The following is a 19930-nucleotide window of genomic DNA, read 5'->3' on the forward strand; positions in this document are numbered from 1 at the left end:
CTTTTCACGTGCCAACCCCGTCTCATTTCTTTTAACTGGATGTGCCCTTTTATAGGGATTGCCATGTTTCCAAAAAGGTAGCATATTGACTTTCTTCTTCACTAAAATAAAGAAAGTCCATACAGTAAAAGCTAAAGAATCATTACTGACCCTGTTGTACAACCTCTTGGAAGCGATGCAGCATACGAAGCTTTCTTAACAGCTAAGGCAAGGTCCACTTACCTTGAAAAGACCACGTTAATTATGCTCGAGTAAGAGTAAGGGAATCTAACCTTGCAATGAAGGACTGGGGTCGTAGGATTTCAAGCTTCGATTTGTGGTGAAAATAGATCGTAAAACTGGAACCAAGACAGTTTTTAAACTGCAAAAAGCAGGACACTCAGCGCCCAATTTAAGTGCAAGAATAAAGCATCCCTACATTCACAAAAAAAGAACCGGAAAAGTTCACAAAGATATTGCACAAAAGCAGACAGTTAATATACCATACATGTAATTTTAAACTTATGTAAGCCTTCCTAACGCCGTTCTTGCACCCACTGTGCAAACTCCGCATCCAAGGAGTAGGCCATTGATAAACAAGCACATTCTAGCTCATCATCGCCAAACATGATCTGAATGATGCATGCACAGGGGTATTCCTCCCTGCAACCAACTTTACACAATTTAGAACACGCGCAGACAACTGAACAGAAGGGTGATGTGAGAAAACTAGCAGACATGATCACTAATATACAGACAACCAGACAAATCTGCTGATGCGAATCAAAGACTTAGTTCTTTTCACATATGCTTATCTTTTCCCAAAGCATTCTCAACCATTGTACACTCTCTCTCTCTCTCTCTCTCTCTCTCTCTCTCTCTCTCTCTCTCTCTCTCTCTCTCTCTCTCTCTCGGGGACGAAGCCGAGAAATGGATCAAGGTGGCCAAGAAAGGAAAAGACAAGGAGATAACGCCCACGTCCACACCCAACAACATCATTAACCAGACACTAGAGGAGGAGCAGAGGAGAAGGGTGCGCGCTTTACATGTAAGAATTTGCGGTCTTAAAGACAAAGGCAATGTGGACGAAGAAGTAAAAGAACTCACAGCCTTGATGGGGATTCATGAGCCGACACACACAAGGGCATGGAGAGTAGGCAACATAAAGAAAACTGGAGGCAGTGGAGAAACCTCAAAAGAAAGAGCACTCATCCTCCGTTTTCCCTCCATGGAAGCAAAGAAGTCATTCTTGAAGAAAAGACCAACTCTTAAAGAGACTGGCATCTTTCTCGGGGATGATCTCACCCTCTCGCAGATCGCTCATATGCAGGAAGTAATGCCGAAGATTAGAGCGGCAAGGGAAAAAGGCAAGATCGCTTTTTACCGAGACGGAAAATTGGTAATACTAGAGCGACGCTCCACATGACGGTGCGAAACCTATGGGACCACACTCAAAGTAGCTGCCTGGAACTGCAATGGATCTATGCGTCTTGATGTGGGTGCCTTTGAGGATAGCTTTACTCGAAGAGACATCATCTTTTACTCTGAGACACACCAGGCCCCTAGGCAATCCATGCCTCACATCAGTGGATACAGGTGGGAGACAGCCTACAGACAGGAGACACGCTCAAAGCACAGAGGGCGGGGCTCAGGGGGAGTGGCAGTGTTATTTAGAGAGGATCTGCAGCCACTGATACATATAGCCTGCAGGGACAAGCAGGCTAGGTACATGTGGGTGAGACTGAAAGTAGAGACAGGCAGATACCTCTATCTAGCTATTTGCTACTTTCCCCCGAGTACATCAGTTTATGCATCACCCAGAGGACAATCCCCTTTCTCTATTTTGGATGATGACATATGGGAGTTCTCTAGGGACGGTGACATTATCATCCTAGGGGACTTCAATGCTAGGACTGCCCATCACCAGGCAGTGTTTTATGATACTTCAGAGGAGATGCTAAGAGAGCTAGATGTTGCAGAGACGGGCCTTTCCAAACTATCACACAATGTGGAATATATTGAGTATAGGCGACACCTGATAGACATGGGAATTGCACATGGATTGGCCATCTTGAACGGCCTACAGAGATTTCCTGCTGCGGGAGGTTTTACATGCTTCCCACACAGACATGGAGCCAGCACAGTGGACTATGTCATGGCACAGCCGAATCTCATCTCTAGTATCCACGACCTCACAGTTAAGCCTAGACCGGTCGGGGTGGCAGTGGATCATGCTCTGGTGTCGATGACCACCTCCTTCCAGTTCAGTGTAGCACACAGGCCACGAGTAGCAGCCCCTACTCGCTACACATTCACACGGAAGACGGATTCTATATACATGGACGAAATCTACAGACGCCTATGTACAGAGGACCCGGGGCGACCTCTGGAGGAGCTAACTACTATACTGACACAGACATTACATGAGGCAGCAGAGCAGAAGCATACCCACACACCCAACCTGAGCAGAGCCGCCGATCAGGGAGCATGCCTCAGAACAGCTGGTACGATGAGGAGTGCCGCCAGACTAGAGCCAGACTTCAGAGAGAGGTGCTGTTGGGGGACGTCACTCACAGACAGTCACAGATTGACTTCCGATGCCTGGTGCGGCGGAAGAAGAGGGCTTTTTTGGTTCGACTCGAGCAGGATCTATATCAGCTATTCTCGAGTCAGGACTCGCGTGAGGCGTGGCGGCTCTTTCATGAGCAGTCCCCCCCCCCCCCCCCCCCCCCCCCCCCCCCCCCCCCTCTGCTATTTCCTCCAAAGAGACCTGGGGGCAGTACGCATCATCTTTGTACACAATACCTGGACAGCCGCCCCTCCCCAAACCCCCCGATCCATGCCCACACGCATGTGTCTTTTTCACCGCTGAGATGGTGAAGAAAGCTATCGACAGGATGAAGACTGGGAGAGCATATGATCATGATGGCCTAGTCGCTGAGCATTTCATGCATGCCAAAGACCTACTAGCAGAGCTTCTAGCGGTTATGTTTAACCGGGCCATGTGTGAGGGCCTACCAGACACTTGGAGCCTATCTACGATCGTACCTATCTTCAAATCAGGAGACCCCATGGAGCCTGGGAATTATCGCACTATTATGATTGGGCACACACTGGCACGGTTGTATGCATCCATTCTGAAGCAACAGTTGAGTAGATGGGCAGAGAGGGAAGGAATACGTGCAATTGGGCAGGCAGGATTCAAGAGAGGCTTCTCTACTCTTGACCATATCCTAACACTCAGGGCCATCATCGAAGAAGGCAGATCTCATGGGAGACGGATCTATTGTAGCTTTGTGGACTTCCGCAAAGCTTTCGACACGGTACCCAGAGCTAGACTAATACGCAGGCTACAGGAAATGGGAGTACCCACTCACAGAACTCATTTGGGGGATCATGGCATTGTACAGATCAGTAGTAGGGCATGTACGCACCCTAGAGGGACTTTCTACACCGGTTCACTCCACTATTGGGGTGAAGCAGGGCTGCCCGCTCTCTCCTACTCTTTTCGGTATGTATGTGGATGAGGTTTCTGTCTACATTGACAGCGATGGGGATAAAGGTGCTCAGTTGGCAGAGACATGGATTCCACTTCTGTTATATGCTGATGACATAGTGTTGATCTCCGAATCCCCAGAGGGAATGCAACGTCAATTGGATGCTTTGCATACGTTTGCCCACGAAAGTGGTTTGTCTGTCAACCTGGGTAAAACCAAGGTTATGGTGTTTAATACCACCCCACAGTGGATCAGGAGGTCAGCACCTACATTCACATACGGCCAGGAAACTGTGGAGTACACAGACGCTTACACTTACCTTGGAGTGGTTTTTAGCGGACTTGCATTCTCACTCAGAAGAGCAGCAGAGACCAGACTTACTAGAGCCCACGCAGCTTTGGGGAGATTGGAGAGGATGTGTTCGCAGGTTCAGTTTCAAGAGCCCCGGACGAAGCTTTGGCTCTTTGACACCTTGGTGGCTTCAGCATTGCTCTATGGAACCGAGATATGGGGACCTTCACTAGATCACCACGGGAGGCCGGGTCGCTCAGACAGATGGGGGAACATGGAGAAACCTCTCGTCTCTATGATCTCGAGGCTCATTAGAGCCAAGGCATCAGTACCACGGGCCATTATCCGAGCAGAGCTAGCGGCCCCCCCACTTGTGGTGGAGGCGCTCACCAGATCAGTCTCCTTCACAAACCGCACATGGGCACTTCCTAGAGACAGATATGCTCGCATAGCACTTGAATCCTCTCGACAGTTAGACATACAAGGAGATACAACATGCTGGTATAGGGAGATGACATCATGGTTTCAGGCACATGGGTTCAGCATAGACAGGTTGCCACCATTCCATTACTCATTGGATGCACCATCTCTCACTCTTACACAATCAGAGATCACCAAGCTCATCCGCCAAGACCTGACCCAGCTAGACACCAAGAGGACATGGATACAACCAACACAGGAATTGGGCACGAAGATGGCTTTCTATAGAAACCACCTCCTCCAGCTTACGGAAGATGGTTTTGTGGCGAGACCCAGATACATGGATACCCACTTGTCTCATGGGATACGATGTGCTATTGGCCAGTTACGCACATCTTCTCACCAGTTGCGGATTGAGACTGGGAGATACAGCGGAGTACCAGCAGAGGACAGGACATGCCCCTTGTGTAACATGGAACCTGAGACAGAGCTACACTATACATGCCGCTACCCCGTCTACTACGAGATACGAGGCCGCTTCCATTGCTTGTTCAAAGAGGGTTTTGGACCACTCTCAAGTGTCATGGGATACGAAGATCAGAGATGTCTGGGTTTGTTCTTGCTCGAGCAGCGCAAACACAGAGATAGCCTGATGAATGGCGAGGCTAGCCAGTCTCAAAGACGGATCACAGACTTCTTCAGAGCGGACACAGGACAGCCGCAAGAGCCACCCCCACAGCAGAGCTCCCCCTCGTCTCACACCAGAGGCACACTGATTGACCGAGCGATTGAACTGGGGAAATCTAGGCGCCCGCGACTGCGAAGAACTACACAGCATCGACGGAGGCTACGACAGAAAATTCGGAGCACGCTGGCCAGGCATGCACGACGCCCGGTCAGACTACTAACCATGGAGGAAATTGATGAGATTCGCCAACGACCGATGCTAGATCTCTTGTGATTCAGCTATCCCAACAAGCCGCCCATTTTTTTGCTTAGTTTTTGCTTGACTCACATCAACCAACTTAGGACCCCATAGTATATATCTTTGTTTTGTACAATTGTTAGGTTATTTTGTTACTCTGACTTTGTATCAGATCCACCACTTTGTAACTTTCGGGTCTCATAGGTCATTATGGCCTTTTGAAGACGTTAATATAACATTTCATTTCATTTCATTTCTCTCTCTCTCTCTCTCTCTCTCTCTCTCTCTCTCTCTCTCTCTCAATGCAAAGAAGTGATGAGCGAGTCCATCAGCAAGATCAACCGCCACCTCCTAGGTACAATTAACCAACTCGACGCACGCGTAGCAGCACAGGAAAGCACGATACATACACTCGAGGATCGCGTGAAGGCCCAAAATGAGGAAATCGAACTACTCAAGAAAGAGCTTGCAGAGGTGCGATCGCAGAATGTCCTCGAAGAGGGAGAGCTTCAACCCTCTGTCATTGAAGAGCTTAGCACGATTAAGGAACAAGTACGGGCCATCAAAGAAGGTGGGGAGCAACAAAAAGAAACGACGACCTCGTGGATAGATGTCATCACAAAGACCCAACAAAAAGCAGAAAAGGCCAAAAAATGGATCGAGATTGTCAAGAAAGGAAAAGCCAAGGAAATAATCCCCACCCCCACACCAACCATCATCAACTTGACACTAGAAGAGGAGCAAAGGAGACAAGTGTGGGCCTTACACGTAAGGATATGTGGCCTCAAAGACCAAGATAATGTGGATAAAGAGGTGAAAGAACTCACGACTCTAGTGGGGGTCAACGAGCAGACGCATACGAGGGCTTGGAGAGTGGGCACTAAGAGAAGTGGGAGCAACGGAGAAACCTCGAAGGAAAGGGCACCCATTCTCCGCTTCCCCTCCATGGAAGCGAAGAAGGACTTCTTGAAGAAGAGACCAACTCTAAAGAAGACTGGCATCTTTCTTGGAGATGACCTCACCCTCTCGCAGATTGCTCATATGCAAGAAGTAATGCCGGAAATTAGAGTAGCAAGGGAAAAGGGGAAGATTGCTTTTTACACGGATGGAAAGGTGGTGATATTGGAGCGACGCCCCACATGACGGTGCGAGACCTACGGGACCACACTAAAGATGGCAACTTGGAATTATAATGCGTCACTCCGTCTTGATGTAGGGGCCTTTGAGGATAGCTTCACGGGGAGAGACATCATTTTCTACTATGAGACACATCAAGCACCTGGGTAATCCATGCCACAGGTGAGCGGATATAGATGGGAGATAGCCTGCAGATAGGAGACCAGATCGGAGCATCGAGGACGGGGCTCAGGGGGAGTGGCAATTCTATTCAGGGAGGAGTTGCAGCCCCACTGATATATATAGCACGCAAGGATGAACAACCTAGGTACATATGGGTGAGGCTCAGGGCAGAGACGGGCAGATACCTCTACATTGCTATTTGTTACTTTCCTCCTAGTACGTCAGTATATGCATCACCTAGAGGACAATCCCCCTTTGCTATTTTGGATAATGACATATGGGAGTTTTCCAAGGATGGTGACATTATCATACTAGGGGATTTCAATGCTAGGACTGCCCACCACCAGACAATATTTTATGATATTTCCGAGGAGATGCTTAGGGTGCTGGACGTCACAGAGATGGCTCTATCCAGACTATCACAAGATGAGGAATACACTGAATCTGGCAGATACTTGATAGATATGGGAACTGCACATAGATTGGCCATTGTGAATGGCCTACAAAGATTTTCGACAGCTGGAGGTTTTACTTGCTTTCCACACCGACATGGTGCCAGCACAGTGGATTATGTTATGGCCCAGCCAGGTCTCATTCCATTCTTCCAAGATTTCATGGTGAGCACTAGGCCAGTTGGAGTAGCAGTTGATCATGCTATCTTGTCTTTCACCCTGACCTTTCAGTTCAGCACAGCTCCATTAGGATAAGTCCCCACACACACTCGCTATACCTTAATGAGGGAGACGGATTCTGTGTATATGGATCAGATATACAGGCAGCTATGCACCCAGGAGCCGGGACGTCCACTAGATGAACTCACTCAGATACTGACAGAGATGCTCCATGATGCAGCATCAGAGGCATACCCCCATAGCCAGCCCACACGGAGACGATATGGGAGCATGCCCCAGAACAGTTGGTATGATGAGGAGTGTAGAGAGACGAGGATCAAATTACAGAGGGAAGTGCTCATGGGTATTACCACACATAGACAGTCACGGATTATCTTTCGCCGCCTAGTGCAACGAAAGAAAAGGGCTTATCTATCTCAGCTAGAGCAGGATCTGTATCAGTTATTTATAAGTCAGGACTCAAGCGAAGCATGGAGGCTATTCCATGAGCATTCACCACCACCGGCGCGGTCACCTCCACTGAGATATGGGGGGAATATGCCACATCTCTCTACATAGCATCAGGGCAACCACCTCTGCCGGACCCACTAGAGACATGCCCGGAGACATGTTCTTTCTTTACTGCCGAGAGGGTAAGGAAAGCCATTGACAGGATGAAGACAAGGAGAGCACATGATCATGATAGTCTGGTAGCAGAGCACTTCATCCACGCCAGAGATATGCTTGCAGAGCTCCTAGCTATGATGTTTAATCGAGCCATGTATGAAGGCTTCCCGGAGACTTGGAGTATGTCTACGATTGTGCCTATTTTCAAGTCAGGAGATCCCATGATTCCCGCGAATTATCGCACCATCATGGTTGGTCACACATTAGCTAGGTTGTATGCATCCGTTCTTGAGCAGGAGTTGAGTAGATGGGCACAGCGAGAGGGCATAAGAGCACCAGGGCAAGCACGTTTCAGGAGAGGTTTCTCCACTCTTGACCAGATTCTGACACTCAAAGCTATTATTGAGGAGGGTAGACACCATGGCAAGAGGATCTATTGTAGCTTTGTGGATTTTCGCAAAGCTTTTGACACAGTGCCGAGAGCCAGACTTATACGCAGACTACATGACATGGGTGTGCCTACAGAGCTGATATGGGGTATTCTGGCTCTATACAGGACAGCGATGGGGCGGGTACGCACCACTGAGGGAATGTCTGACATGGTCCACTCCACTATCGGAGTAAAGCAAGGATGCACCCTATCCCCGACTCTTTTTGGGATGTATGTGGATGAGTTTTCGAACTATGTAGAGCGTCAGGGAGACAGGGGGGCTCAGCTAGCAGGGACAAGGATTCCGCTGTTACTATATGATGATGATATTGTGCTGATTTTTGACTCTCCAGAGGGATGCAATGTCATTTGGATGCTCTGCATACATTTGCTCGTGACAGTGGATTGTTTGTCAATCTGGGGAAAACCAAGGTTATGGTGTTCAACACCACACCACAATGGGTCAGGAGATTGGCACCCACATTTATGTATGGCCAGGAGACTGTGGAGTACACAGATGCATATACTTATCTTGGGGTAGTCTTCGGTGGACTGGTGTTTTCACTAAGGAGAGCATCAGAGACTAGACTGACGAGAGCATATGCAACTTTGGGAGGAGTGGAGAGAATGTGTTCGCAGGTTCAGTTTCAGTAACCGCGAACAAAGCTCTGGCTTTTTGACACTCTAGTGACTCCAGCTATGCTCTATGGAGTTCAGGTATGGGGACCCTCAGTAGACCACCATGGGAGATTTGGCAACACAGATGGATGGAGATGGATGGCGAGGCCTCTGGTCTCTATGATCACTCGGATGATTCGCGCTAGGGCCTCAGTACCACATGAGATTATCCGAGCCGAGCTAGCCGCGCCCCCCCCCCCCCCCCCCCCCCCCCCCCCCCCCCCCCCCCCCCAGTGCTGGAGGCACTGACTATATCATTATCCTTTATGCATGGTCTATGGGATCTCCCTAGGGACAAATACGCTCGGCTTGCCTTGGAGTCATCTCGACAACTAGCTCTACAAGGCGATACAGCATGTTGGTATGGACAAATGGTAGCATGGTTTCAGTCGCATGGTCTCAACATGGATAGATTACCTCCGCTTCAATACTCCCTAGATGCAGCCTCCCTGTCTCTCATAGGAACAGAGATCACCAGACTCATACGCCAGGATCTGATTCAGCTAGATACCAGGAGCACATGGATACAACTGACACAGGAGTTGGGCACGAAGATGGCCTTCAATAGGGAGCATCTTCTCCAACTCATGGAGGACGGCTCTGTGACTAGGCCTGCATACATGTATACACACTTATCTCATGGGATAAGTGCGCTATTGGACAAATACACACATCCTCATATCAACTTCAGATCGAGACTAGCCGATTTTGAGGGGTGCCAGCAGGGGCCAGGATATGTCACCTATGTAACTTAGAGCCAGAGACAGACCTGCACTACACGTCACTGCCCGGCATACTATGAGATACACGCCCGCTTTCACTGCCTGTTCAGAGAAGGTTTCGGACCTTTTTCTAGAGTCATGAGATACAAGGATCACAGATGTCTCGCATTGTTCCTGCTAGAGCTGCGCAAACTTAGGGAGAGCTTGCTGAGGACATCAAGGGAAAGACAGTCTAAGAGACGAATCACAGATTTCTTTACACCAGCCAGAGGAGAGCCAACGGAGCAATCATTACAGCAGATCTCAGAGCCTACTCATACTAGAGGTACGCTACTTGACCGAGCCACTAAGCTTGGCAGATCCAGACGCCCACGACCTCGCGGGGTCTCCCACTACCGACGAAGGCTGCAACAGAAGATACAAATCACTCTAGCTCGACATGCAAGACGCCCAACCAGAGTACTGACCATGGAGGAGGTCGATGAGATCCGACAGTGACCGATGAGAGATTTCATCTGAACCCACCAACCCCGACTATTTCCTTTCTCCTTAGTGTTTTAATGTTAGTTCTTTGTAACTTTGTAATTTCTATACTCAGACATGGTATCAGATTCACCAATTGTAACTTTTTGGTCTCATAGGTCATTTTGGCCTTTTGAAGACGTTAATATAACATCTCACTTCATTTCATCTCTCTCTCTCTCTCTCTCTCTCTCTCTCTCTCTCTCTCTCTCTCTCTCTCTCTATATATATATATATATATATATATATATATATATATATATATATATATATATATATATATATATATATAAAAGTGGGTCTTTGACCCTTTGCATTAAGTAAAATCGACCATAGGTCCATACACAGGAAATATGGGAAAATCCCTAAAGATGTATGATGAGATCATGGGGACAAACCACGGGATACATCTAGGGATAAAGATACTCTAATCAGGCGGTGAAATGTAGCTATCTGGATTGTGATCAAGTCCACACAAATGCTCTATCCACCTCCAGCTTTTAAATCAAACAATAAGAGGTCTTTAAAGCTCCCCACTTTTATTGAATTTACTACTAATTATCTTGAACGTTCCAAAGGAAGACATGAAATAAACTTAATACGATGCAAAAATGAACGAACATTTTTCATGATTCTTTTGAATGAGTAATCTTTCTCAATGAGTAAAGAAATAAGATGCCACGACTGAACAACAAAAGAAGATTTACTAGAACAAAGACGAGAAAATCTAAATAGTTGACACCATATTTAGCTAAAAGAGAGGTACTCGCAGAAATGTGAGGAATAGAGATGATATTTAAATTGGTATATTAGGGTTCAAGGCGTTTAGTGTCACAAAGTGATGGCGTGGCATGTCTAGTCCGACAAAACCCAGAAGGAAATTAAAATAAAGCAAGGACCCAAGGTTGCCAAAGAATGTTGATGTGGCAGGCTGTACGGCACCCCGCAGATTACACTGACTGCTGACATGGCACAACGTACGGAATTTCGTGATTTGGGACGCAGCTTACGACAGACAACGCTGATGCTTTTGGGACCGGAGCTTTTAGCCTGAAGCTTTTCATGTACTCCTTTTGGGCCTAAGTTCTTTAAATGAATTGCCAGGGCCTCTCTTCCTTAGATTGGTTTCAGAGCATTGAGCAGAGCGAGGACCCTTGAATGTTGTATTTTGCCAAGAAATAATATGAAAAGAAATACCGAAAGGGACGCCAAACTTTGGAGCCAATATCTATGGGCACGGAACTACGTCGGGCTGTGTCATCTCTCTCAATTTTTATTAAATTTAGTAAGTGGTTTTTCAGCTTCTCTCATGAGTGTCGTGCCAGATTCTCGACTTGGGGTGTCCAAGTCTGTTACAGTGGTATCAAAGCTCAATCGATTTTCCTTCTACGGAGAATCCGATCCCTTCTATCACAACATACATGGATTCAATTGACGAATCCCGCAAGGAGCAAACTATTACACCTAACGAATCGGGTTCGGGTGAAAACACGTAGATTCAAATGGACGACGGCCACCTTCTGTTGAGTCGAAAGAAGAGTACGGGCCACCTCCGCCCACAGAGTATGAACGAATGGAGATGCAATGTCAACAGCACATTGATGTCTGTGCTCCGTAGATGCTCCAATATTCAAAAGCTCCTCAGTATGCGAAATTTTTGACCAAGCGCCCAATCGAAGAAATGCATTCTCAATGGCGTGCGACCATCAATTCACCTTTGAAGCCAGCTTTTAAGTAAACACCTATTCTGCAGGTGTATCCGGAGGATGAATTTGACGAAGCCGTAGCAAGGGGAGTCGACCAAGTCCTTAAGACCAAGAAGCAGCCAAGGAAACAGAGTCGAGCAGCAGACTATCCTGGCTACTTGGGTCGGAAGTCTACTTTTGCAAATGCACGAAAGACAAACAAGCATGTACGCTTTGAGGGTGTTTCCAGTTCATCCCCATCCTCTTCTGATAGTTCCGACAATTCTCCCTCCTCTGACTCCAGTGATGAGAACAGAAAGAGCAAGACAAGAAGAAAGACCGAAAGACGTGGCAAGAACAAGAAGAAGGCAAAGAAGAGCAAATCCCACCGAAGATCTCGAAAGTATTTAGACAGTTCGGAAGAAGACTCATCCTCTTCTGAGAGTTCCGACTCTGTAAGCAGACATTTTACTCTAAGAGGAAACATTTTTATCGAACCAACCAATATAATTTTCTTGAGGATAAGGGCAAGAAGAAGAAAGATTTCAAGGAGGGTGGACAAGCCCTAAAGTTTGATACTTTTTCGGGGTTTCAAGATACTCCTAAGGTCCTCGCTTTCATCCAACAGTTTGACATAGCCTACTCTGAAGGACACTATTCAGAGCACTCCAAGGTCACGAGGGCAGCATCTTATCTGAAGGGAAACGCACAAACAAGGTGGTCCATCCTACTGTTACGAAAGGAAGCACCAACAAAGTGGCTACAGTTCAAGCGACTTCTCAATTCTTCTTGGATCACTCAGGCATACGAACCTGATGTGATCACCGCTTAGAATCATCTTTGGATGACCAAGGAAGATACTTTGAACGTTTATTGCCAAAAAATTTGGGATACTTTTCTACCGGCCTCTTCTGTCAACCTTTAAGCAACAAATTGAGCGACTTTGTTGTGGTCTACCTAAAGAGATACGGGATTACTGTTTATTGTAAAAGTCTGAGTCCATACAAGAACTGATGGGACATGCTAAGCAAGGGTTTACAATGCATGCGGGTACACTTACGTATCACACTGATCAACTCTTGATAGCAAGTGCTGGACAAAATTCGAACAACGGTAACAGACGAAGAAAAAAACGTCAGAAAAAGAGCGATTCAATCCCTCAGTTGTCAGCAGAAGAGCGAATTAAGTTTGAATCCCTCAGTTGTCAGCAGAAGAGCGAATTAAGTATCTCAAAGAGGGGAAGTATTTCGGATATGGAGAACACGGACATGTGTCGGCTAGGTGCCCACACAAGGCACCCAGAGGACAACCGAAAGACAAGCCAGAGAGTTCCAAAGCAGTCGAAGAGCGCGGAAGAAAAGGAAAGACGAAAGCAAGGCTAGTACCAGATTGTGCGGAGACCGACCCAGATCTGAAGGACGAAAGTACCTAACTTTGCAGAGCATGGGGCAAAGTGCGCGATCAGGAAGCCCTTACTTTCTTTGATGGAGGAGCTAAGCCCAACATCATTTCAACCGAATTGGCCGCTCGACTTGGAATTACGTCTGAGGAAATGGGATCACTGGCCAAGGCAGTTCTAGCGACACCCGGACGAGATGTTGCCATTGCACCAATCATTGGTAAACTTCGGTTGCATTGTCAGGGTATTTAAGACACAAGGACTTCTATATCATGCCTTTGCAAGGGTGTGATGTCCTCCTAAGAATCCCTTGGTTCTACAAGAACAAGGCCGTGTTCGATTATAGGGCAAGGAAAGCCATCTTGAAGAATGAGAAGGGCAAAGAGATTGTACTTGATGTCAAACTGAAGGGCCAATCCATCCCAGTCCATCCCACTTGTATGGGCTTCAACCGTTTCCAAATTAATGAAATCCAATCTTTTTGTTTACTTGATCTTCTTGAAAGAACTGAATGATAATCAAACGTCAAGTATATCGGACCTCGAAAAAGAATGACAAAATTTTCTCCAAGCTCAAGCTAATTATTTCTATGAAGGCTTACCAGGCGAGTTACCTCCTTCACATTCTGAAGATCACACAATTGACTTGATTTCCCGGAGTACCACCACCAAAACGGCCACCTTATCCAATTAGTCAAGCCCAAAATGAAGAAATAACGTACCATGTGAAAGAACTTCTTGAGAAGGGTCTCATACAACTGAGTACTTCACTTTTTTGTTCGCCTATGTTGCTGGTTTTAAAGAAAGATGAATTTGGAGAATGTGCATTGACTATAGAGCTCTCAACAAAATCACCATCAAGAACAGATTCCCTATCCCAAGGATCGATGATATGCTAGACAGACTTCAGGGTTCTACTTGCTTTAGCAAAACCTATAGTGTAGCCACTGAATTACAAATGGAACTATGTGTATCGTAATCCATCAGAATCCATAACAAAGAACTAACTCATATCTGATGAACAACATCAAAAGCATATACCTAGATGAATCCAGGATTAGCCCAAATTCACCTGTAAAGGAAAGAGCAAGATATAGACCCATGATAGTCACCCACAAGACAATATAACCATCGGCTCCATCATGCATAGTATTGACTAAATACCACGACATCCCCACTAGATCTCGTGACCCAATGGAATTCACCACCACAAAGTGGAAGCTTACCAAAGTCTGGAACCTAAAGGCTCATCTCTAGAACAGGACCATCTCCAAGGAAGAACACCTTCACGAAAGTTAAAACAGCTCTGTATAAGCAATAGCATATAATCGGTACTTGTTAAATAAGAAGACTTTGGAGCACATCTTGACAGTGAACGACGCCCATGGCAGTAAATTGCCACAGCCAAAGGGGGGGACAATGTGATCCGCAACAATGTCCCAAGTCCTCTATTGCTTATCCGTCCCTAAGACACAGGTGTGTCACAAATATCACTCCTCTGCCTTCACATAGAGTGCAACTCATGATCCGCTCGACTTTCAACTTGTTGCGGGGTGAATGAAAGGATGGGCCAGGTCCTAACTGTCCCAACTACACACACTTGCATTATCGAGCTTAGAAACAGCAACAAAAAGGCTATAAGAATAAAGAGGTTAAGGTTACCTACAAGAGGATAAGGGTAAGGTGGAAGAAATACGAGTCACCACTCACGAATCCGAATGAGCTACCTAGTTGTGGTGACAGTAGGGCTATTAGGCTACAACCACGTACTCTTAATTGGTGGGGAGGATAGGGATCGCGGTGGCAATTTGGGCTATGCTACACGTAATGAATACATGCAGGATGGTGCAAGTGGCAGGCGATGAGGATAAGGGCAGAGTGGCCGGTTGTTGCCCTAGAGATACAAGGAGCGTGCAAGGGCATGGGCGGGGGACGGTTGCTTGCAGACAAGCATATCCTAAGCAATCCACACGTCATACCCCCTCCGGAATCAATGACAGCCTATGTACTGATGAGCGTGCGGCGGTGTGTGCAAGTGAAAGAGCACGCGAGGAAGTGCAGTGTGTGAGCAGAGAGGGGAGGCGAAGAGCAGCAGGAGAGGAAGCGCTAGCAGAAGAAGAGGGAGAGAGAGAGAGCTCACGTTTTTGGGAAAAACTCAATAAGTGAGTTTTGGGTTTTCCCACTTTTATTATAAGTGACCTTTAAAAAATGTGTCCAGGTTCAATCAAAGTATAAAAATGTACAAAAAGGGGTTATTTAGGCCTTTAACCCAACAACCTCCCACTTAAAGGCATAAATGGCGCCTTTAAGCTACGTGACTCCCACCATCTCTATGCATAGATGATGATGTGCTTTGGGTAAGCACTTAGTGAGAGCATCGGCTGGATTTTGTGATGTATGGACCTTAACCAATGTAATAAGGCCATCCTCAAGCACTTCTCGTATGAAGTGATACCGCACATCAATATGCTTTGTGCGTGCATGAAACATGGCATTCTTTGCCAAACATATGGCACTCTGGCTATCACAACCAAGCATAGGTGCCTTGGCAAGCAAACCAAACTCACTGCATAGGCGTGCTAACCAAATAGCTTCTTTGGAAGCCTCAGTGGCTGAAATTCAGCCTCTGTCGTAGACAATGCAACAATCTTTTGCAATCTAGAACACCGTGAAACAGCACCTCCCGCAAGAGTAAATACATAGCCACTTGTGGATTTCCGTGTATCCACATCACCAGCCATGTCAGAGTCACAAAATCCCTTCAACTCCATTGGTCCTTTACCATAGCAGAGGCATTTGTTTTTAGTCCCTTTCAAGTACCTCATAATGGACTTCACTGCATCCCAATGCAACCTGCCTGGATTAGCCATAAACCGGCTCACAACTCCCATTGCATAGGCTATGTCAGGCCTAGTAGCGACCATAGCATACATAAGTGAACCACAAGCTGAAGCATAAGGCACACTTTGCATGTCATTGGCTTCTTCCTTTGACTTGGGACAATCATCCTTGGAGATTTTAACATATGGTTGTAATGGCACACCAAGAGGCTTTGCTTCAGTCATGTTAAATCTGTCCAGCACCTTTTCAATGTACTTTTCTTGCGACAAATACAATAGGCGCTTGTCTCTTTGCCGTGTAACGCGCACTCCAAGTATATGTTCAGTTGCCCCAAGGTCTGCATGGCTTTTTTTGTAACCATGTTTAAGCATGAAGCGATCAAACTTCTTGTACCACTGTCTACATGATTGTTTGAGTCCATACAAGCTTCTATTGAGCATACATACCAAATGTTCCTTGCCAGGGATGACAAAACCCTCAGGTTGCTTCATGTAAAGCTCTTCTTCCACATCACCATGCAAGAAAGCGGTATGTAAATCCATTTGGTCCATTTCCAAATCAAGAGCAACCACTATGGCAAACAATACACGCAAAGTGGTCATCTTCACAACAGGAGAGAACACTTCCTGAAAGTCTATGCCCTTGGTTTGAACATATCCCTTTGCAACAAGCCTTGCCTTATACTTGGGTTTTGCATCAACATGTACAACCGGAATGAATGGATCAAACGACCACACGCCTAAAAAAGTGTTCAAGCCAATGTGGAAGCTACCATATGCTTTAGCAGTCACTAAGAGACCGCACGCAAGTTGGTGTCCTATCAGAAGGTAGCGGTAGCAGCTGCTATCCACTCCCAAACACAGCTGCAACTGAAAGCGCAACTATTAAGCAAGTTCCAACAGCTCTTTCGTGTCAGATCAATACCAAACAATGCAGAAGGTCAAGAGAGGTTGTAGTTTGATAATGCAGCCGACACAGGGCTGAAATCAGAGAAACCAACGGCATACATGACCACAAGACAATGCCAAAAGTGAGCGGAGACAAGTGGTGGGAAAGGCACCGGATCCCTAACCTTATATCGGTAAGATCAGGGACATATACCCCGAGCACCCCCTCTCCCTCTCTCTTCTCCTACAAAACCCAAGCATGTCCACAAAGACCACAAGTTCCTGCGAAAACGTTGGAGCAAGTGGAATAGGAGGGCTTTTAGCGATGGAGTGGCGTAAAAGGCTAGCGCTACTCCCTCCAACCAAAAACACAAGTTGAGAAAACACGCAAGTGGACGAAGCAAGGATTCCTCCAAATTTGACGTATGTTCACCAAGAGACCACAAGTTCCTCCTAAAACGTTGGAGCGAGTGGAATACACGTAAGTCGCCCATTTGAGATTGTGTATGGTCACTCTCTTCCTACTCTTGCTTCATGTCTTACTAACATTGTGCTTGTTGTCGATACTTTCACTGCAAATTTTCGGAACATTTATGAAAGTGTTCACTCTGTTATTAAGCATTCACAAAAACTTTACATTAAGCATGCTAATAAGCATCGCAAATCACATGAATTTAAGGAAGGAGTTTATGTTATGCTTTGTTGATACAAATGTTTTTGTAAAGCTTGCTTCTCGTTTTTATCATCCACTCAAGATTTCTGTTATAATAAATGATATTTCATTTTGTTTAAAATTACCTTCATACTCGCACATTCACAATGCATTTCACATTAGTCTATTACGACCCTTTCGAGAACCCCTACCTACACATCACATGTATGAGAATCTACCTACACTTGTAGATCAAGACGAGCAATTCATCCCTGACCAAATAGTTGATCATGAGACCACCAATACACGCACTGCACGGTTACAATCGTTATCTTTTGACTTTTAAAGGCCACCCTAGAGAAGATGCTAAATGGATGCGTAAAAAAACTTTTTCCAAACTATCTAGATCTACTCTACACTTTTCATCATTCACAGTCCAGTTGATTCTCTATTGAGAAACTAAGGACAATTATTATCCCTAGTGAAGGGATGTTACGAGTTTGGACACCCTTCTCTTGTATGTGGTTAGCATTACAATTGGGATAGCTGGCATGTAATGGCTAATTACGGTGTTGTCTTTTTCTTTTTTCTAGCAGTGAGATTAATATTGCGTAGATTAGAATTCTGAGAATTGAGGAGAAGGCGCCAAATAATCTCTCTCTCAACCATCTTTATTTGCACATTATTCTAATTATTTTGCCAATAAATTTCATTGTATGTATCTAGTGAGAACTCACCCTAAAAATTATGCCAGAAGTGATAGCCACCACTCATGGCCACCCTAGAGAGATGCTAAATGGATGCGTAAAAAAACTTTTTCCAAACTATCTAGATCTACTCTACACTTTTCATCATTCACAATCCAGTTGATTCTCTATTGAGAAACTAAGGACAATTATTATCCCTAGTGAAGGGATGTTACGAGTTTGGACACCCTTCTCTTGTATGTGGTTAGCATTACAATTGGGATAGCTGGCATGTAATGGCTAATTACGGTGTTGTCTTTTTCTTTTTTCTAGCAGTGAGATTAATATTGCGTAGATTAGAATTCTGAGAATTGAGGAGAAGGCGCCAAATAATCTCTCTCTCAACCATCTTTATTTGCACATTATTCTAATTATTTTGCCAATAAATTTCATTGTATGTATCTAGTGAGAACTCACCCTAAAAAATTATGCCAGAAGTGATAGCCACCACTCATGGCCACCCTAGAGAAGATGCTAAATGGATGCGTAAAAAAACTTTTTCCAAACTATCTAGATCTACTCTACACTTTTCATCATTCACAGTCCAGTTGATTCTCTATTGAGAAACTAAGGACAATTATTATCCCTAGTGAAGGGATGTTACGAGTTTGGACACCCTTCTCTTGTATGTGGTTAGCATTACAATTGGGATAGCTGGCATGTAATGGCTAATTACGGTGTTGTCTTTTTCTTTTTTCTAGCAGTGAGATTAATATTGCGTAGATTAGAAATCTGAGAATTGAGGAGAAGGCGCCAATAATCTCTCTCTCAACCATCTTTATTTGCACATTATTCTAATTATTTTGCCAATAAATTTCATTGTATGTATCTAGTGAGAACTCACCCTAAAAAATTATGCCAGAAGTGATAGCCACCACTCATGGCCACCCTAGAGAAGATGCTAAATGGATGCGTAAAAAAACTTTTTCCAAACTATCTAGATCTACTCTACACTTTTCATCATTCACAGTCCAGTTGATTCTCTATTGAGAAACTAAGGACAATTATTATCCCTAGTGAAGGGATGTTACGAGTTTGGACACCCTTCTCTTGTATGTGGTTAGCATTACAATTGGGATAGCTGGCATGTAATGGCTAATTACGGTGTTGTCTTTTTTCTTTTTTCTAGCAGTGAGATTAATATTGCGTAGATTAGAATTCTGAGAATTGAGGAGAAGGCGCCAAATAATCTCTCTCTCAACCATCTTTATTTGCACATTATTCTAATTATTTTGCCAATAAATTTCATTGTATGTATCTAGTGAGAACTCACCCTAAAAAATTATGCCAGAAGTGATAGCCACCACTCATGGCCACCCTAGAGAAGATGCTAAATGGATGCGTAAAAAAACTTTTTCCAAACTATCTAGATCTACTCTACACTTTTCATCATTCACAGTCCAGTTGATTCTCTATTGAGAAACTAAGGACAATTATTATCCCTAGTGAAGGGATGTTACGAGTTTGGACACCCTTCTCTTGTGTGGTTAGCATTACAATTGGGATAGCTGGCATGTAATGGCTAATTACGGTGTTGTCTTTTTCTTTTTTCTAGCAGTGAGATTAATATTGCGTAGATTAGAATTCTGAGAATTGAGGAGAAGGCGCCAAATAATCTCTCTCTCAACCATCTTTATTTGCACATTATTCTAATTATTTTGCCAATAAATTTCATTGTATGTATCTAGTGAGAACTCACCCTAAAAAATTATGCCAGAAG

At 45.3% G+C, this 19930-nt stretch overlaps 1 protein-coding gene across 1 annotated transcript in view; it reads right to left on the bottom strand.

The window, feature by feature from the left end:
* Positions 1-19930, bottom strand: part of LOC147420588 (uncharacterized) — a 53792-nt gene that overhangs the window by 24431 nt on the left and 9431 nt on the right. The window contains exons 2-3 of the mRNA XM_086504012.1: positions 488-642; positions 273-361 (exon numbers count right to left, since the gene is read on the bottom strand). Of these exons, the coding sequence (XP_086360138.1) occupies positions 273-361; positions 488-553 (155 nt within the window). The 5' untranslated portion in view covers positions 554-642. The remainder of the gene's footprint in view (positions 1-272; positions 362-487; positions 643-19930) is intronic.

The sequence above is a fragment of the Adiantum capillus-veneris genome, chromosome 28, assembly GCF_014529385.1.
Source record: "Adiantum capillus-veneris isolate H3 chromosome 28, ASM1452938v2, whole genome shotgun sequence".
NCBI classification, from domain to species: domain Eukaryota; kingdom Viridiplantae; phylum Streptophyta; class Polypodiopsida; order Polypodiales; family Pteridaceae; genus Adiantum; species Adiantum capillus-veneris.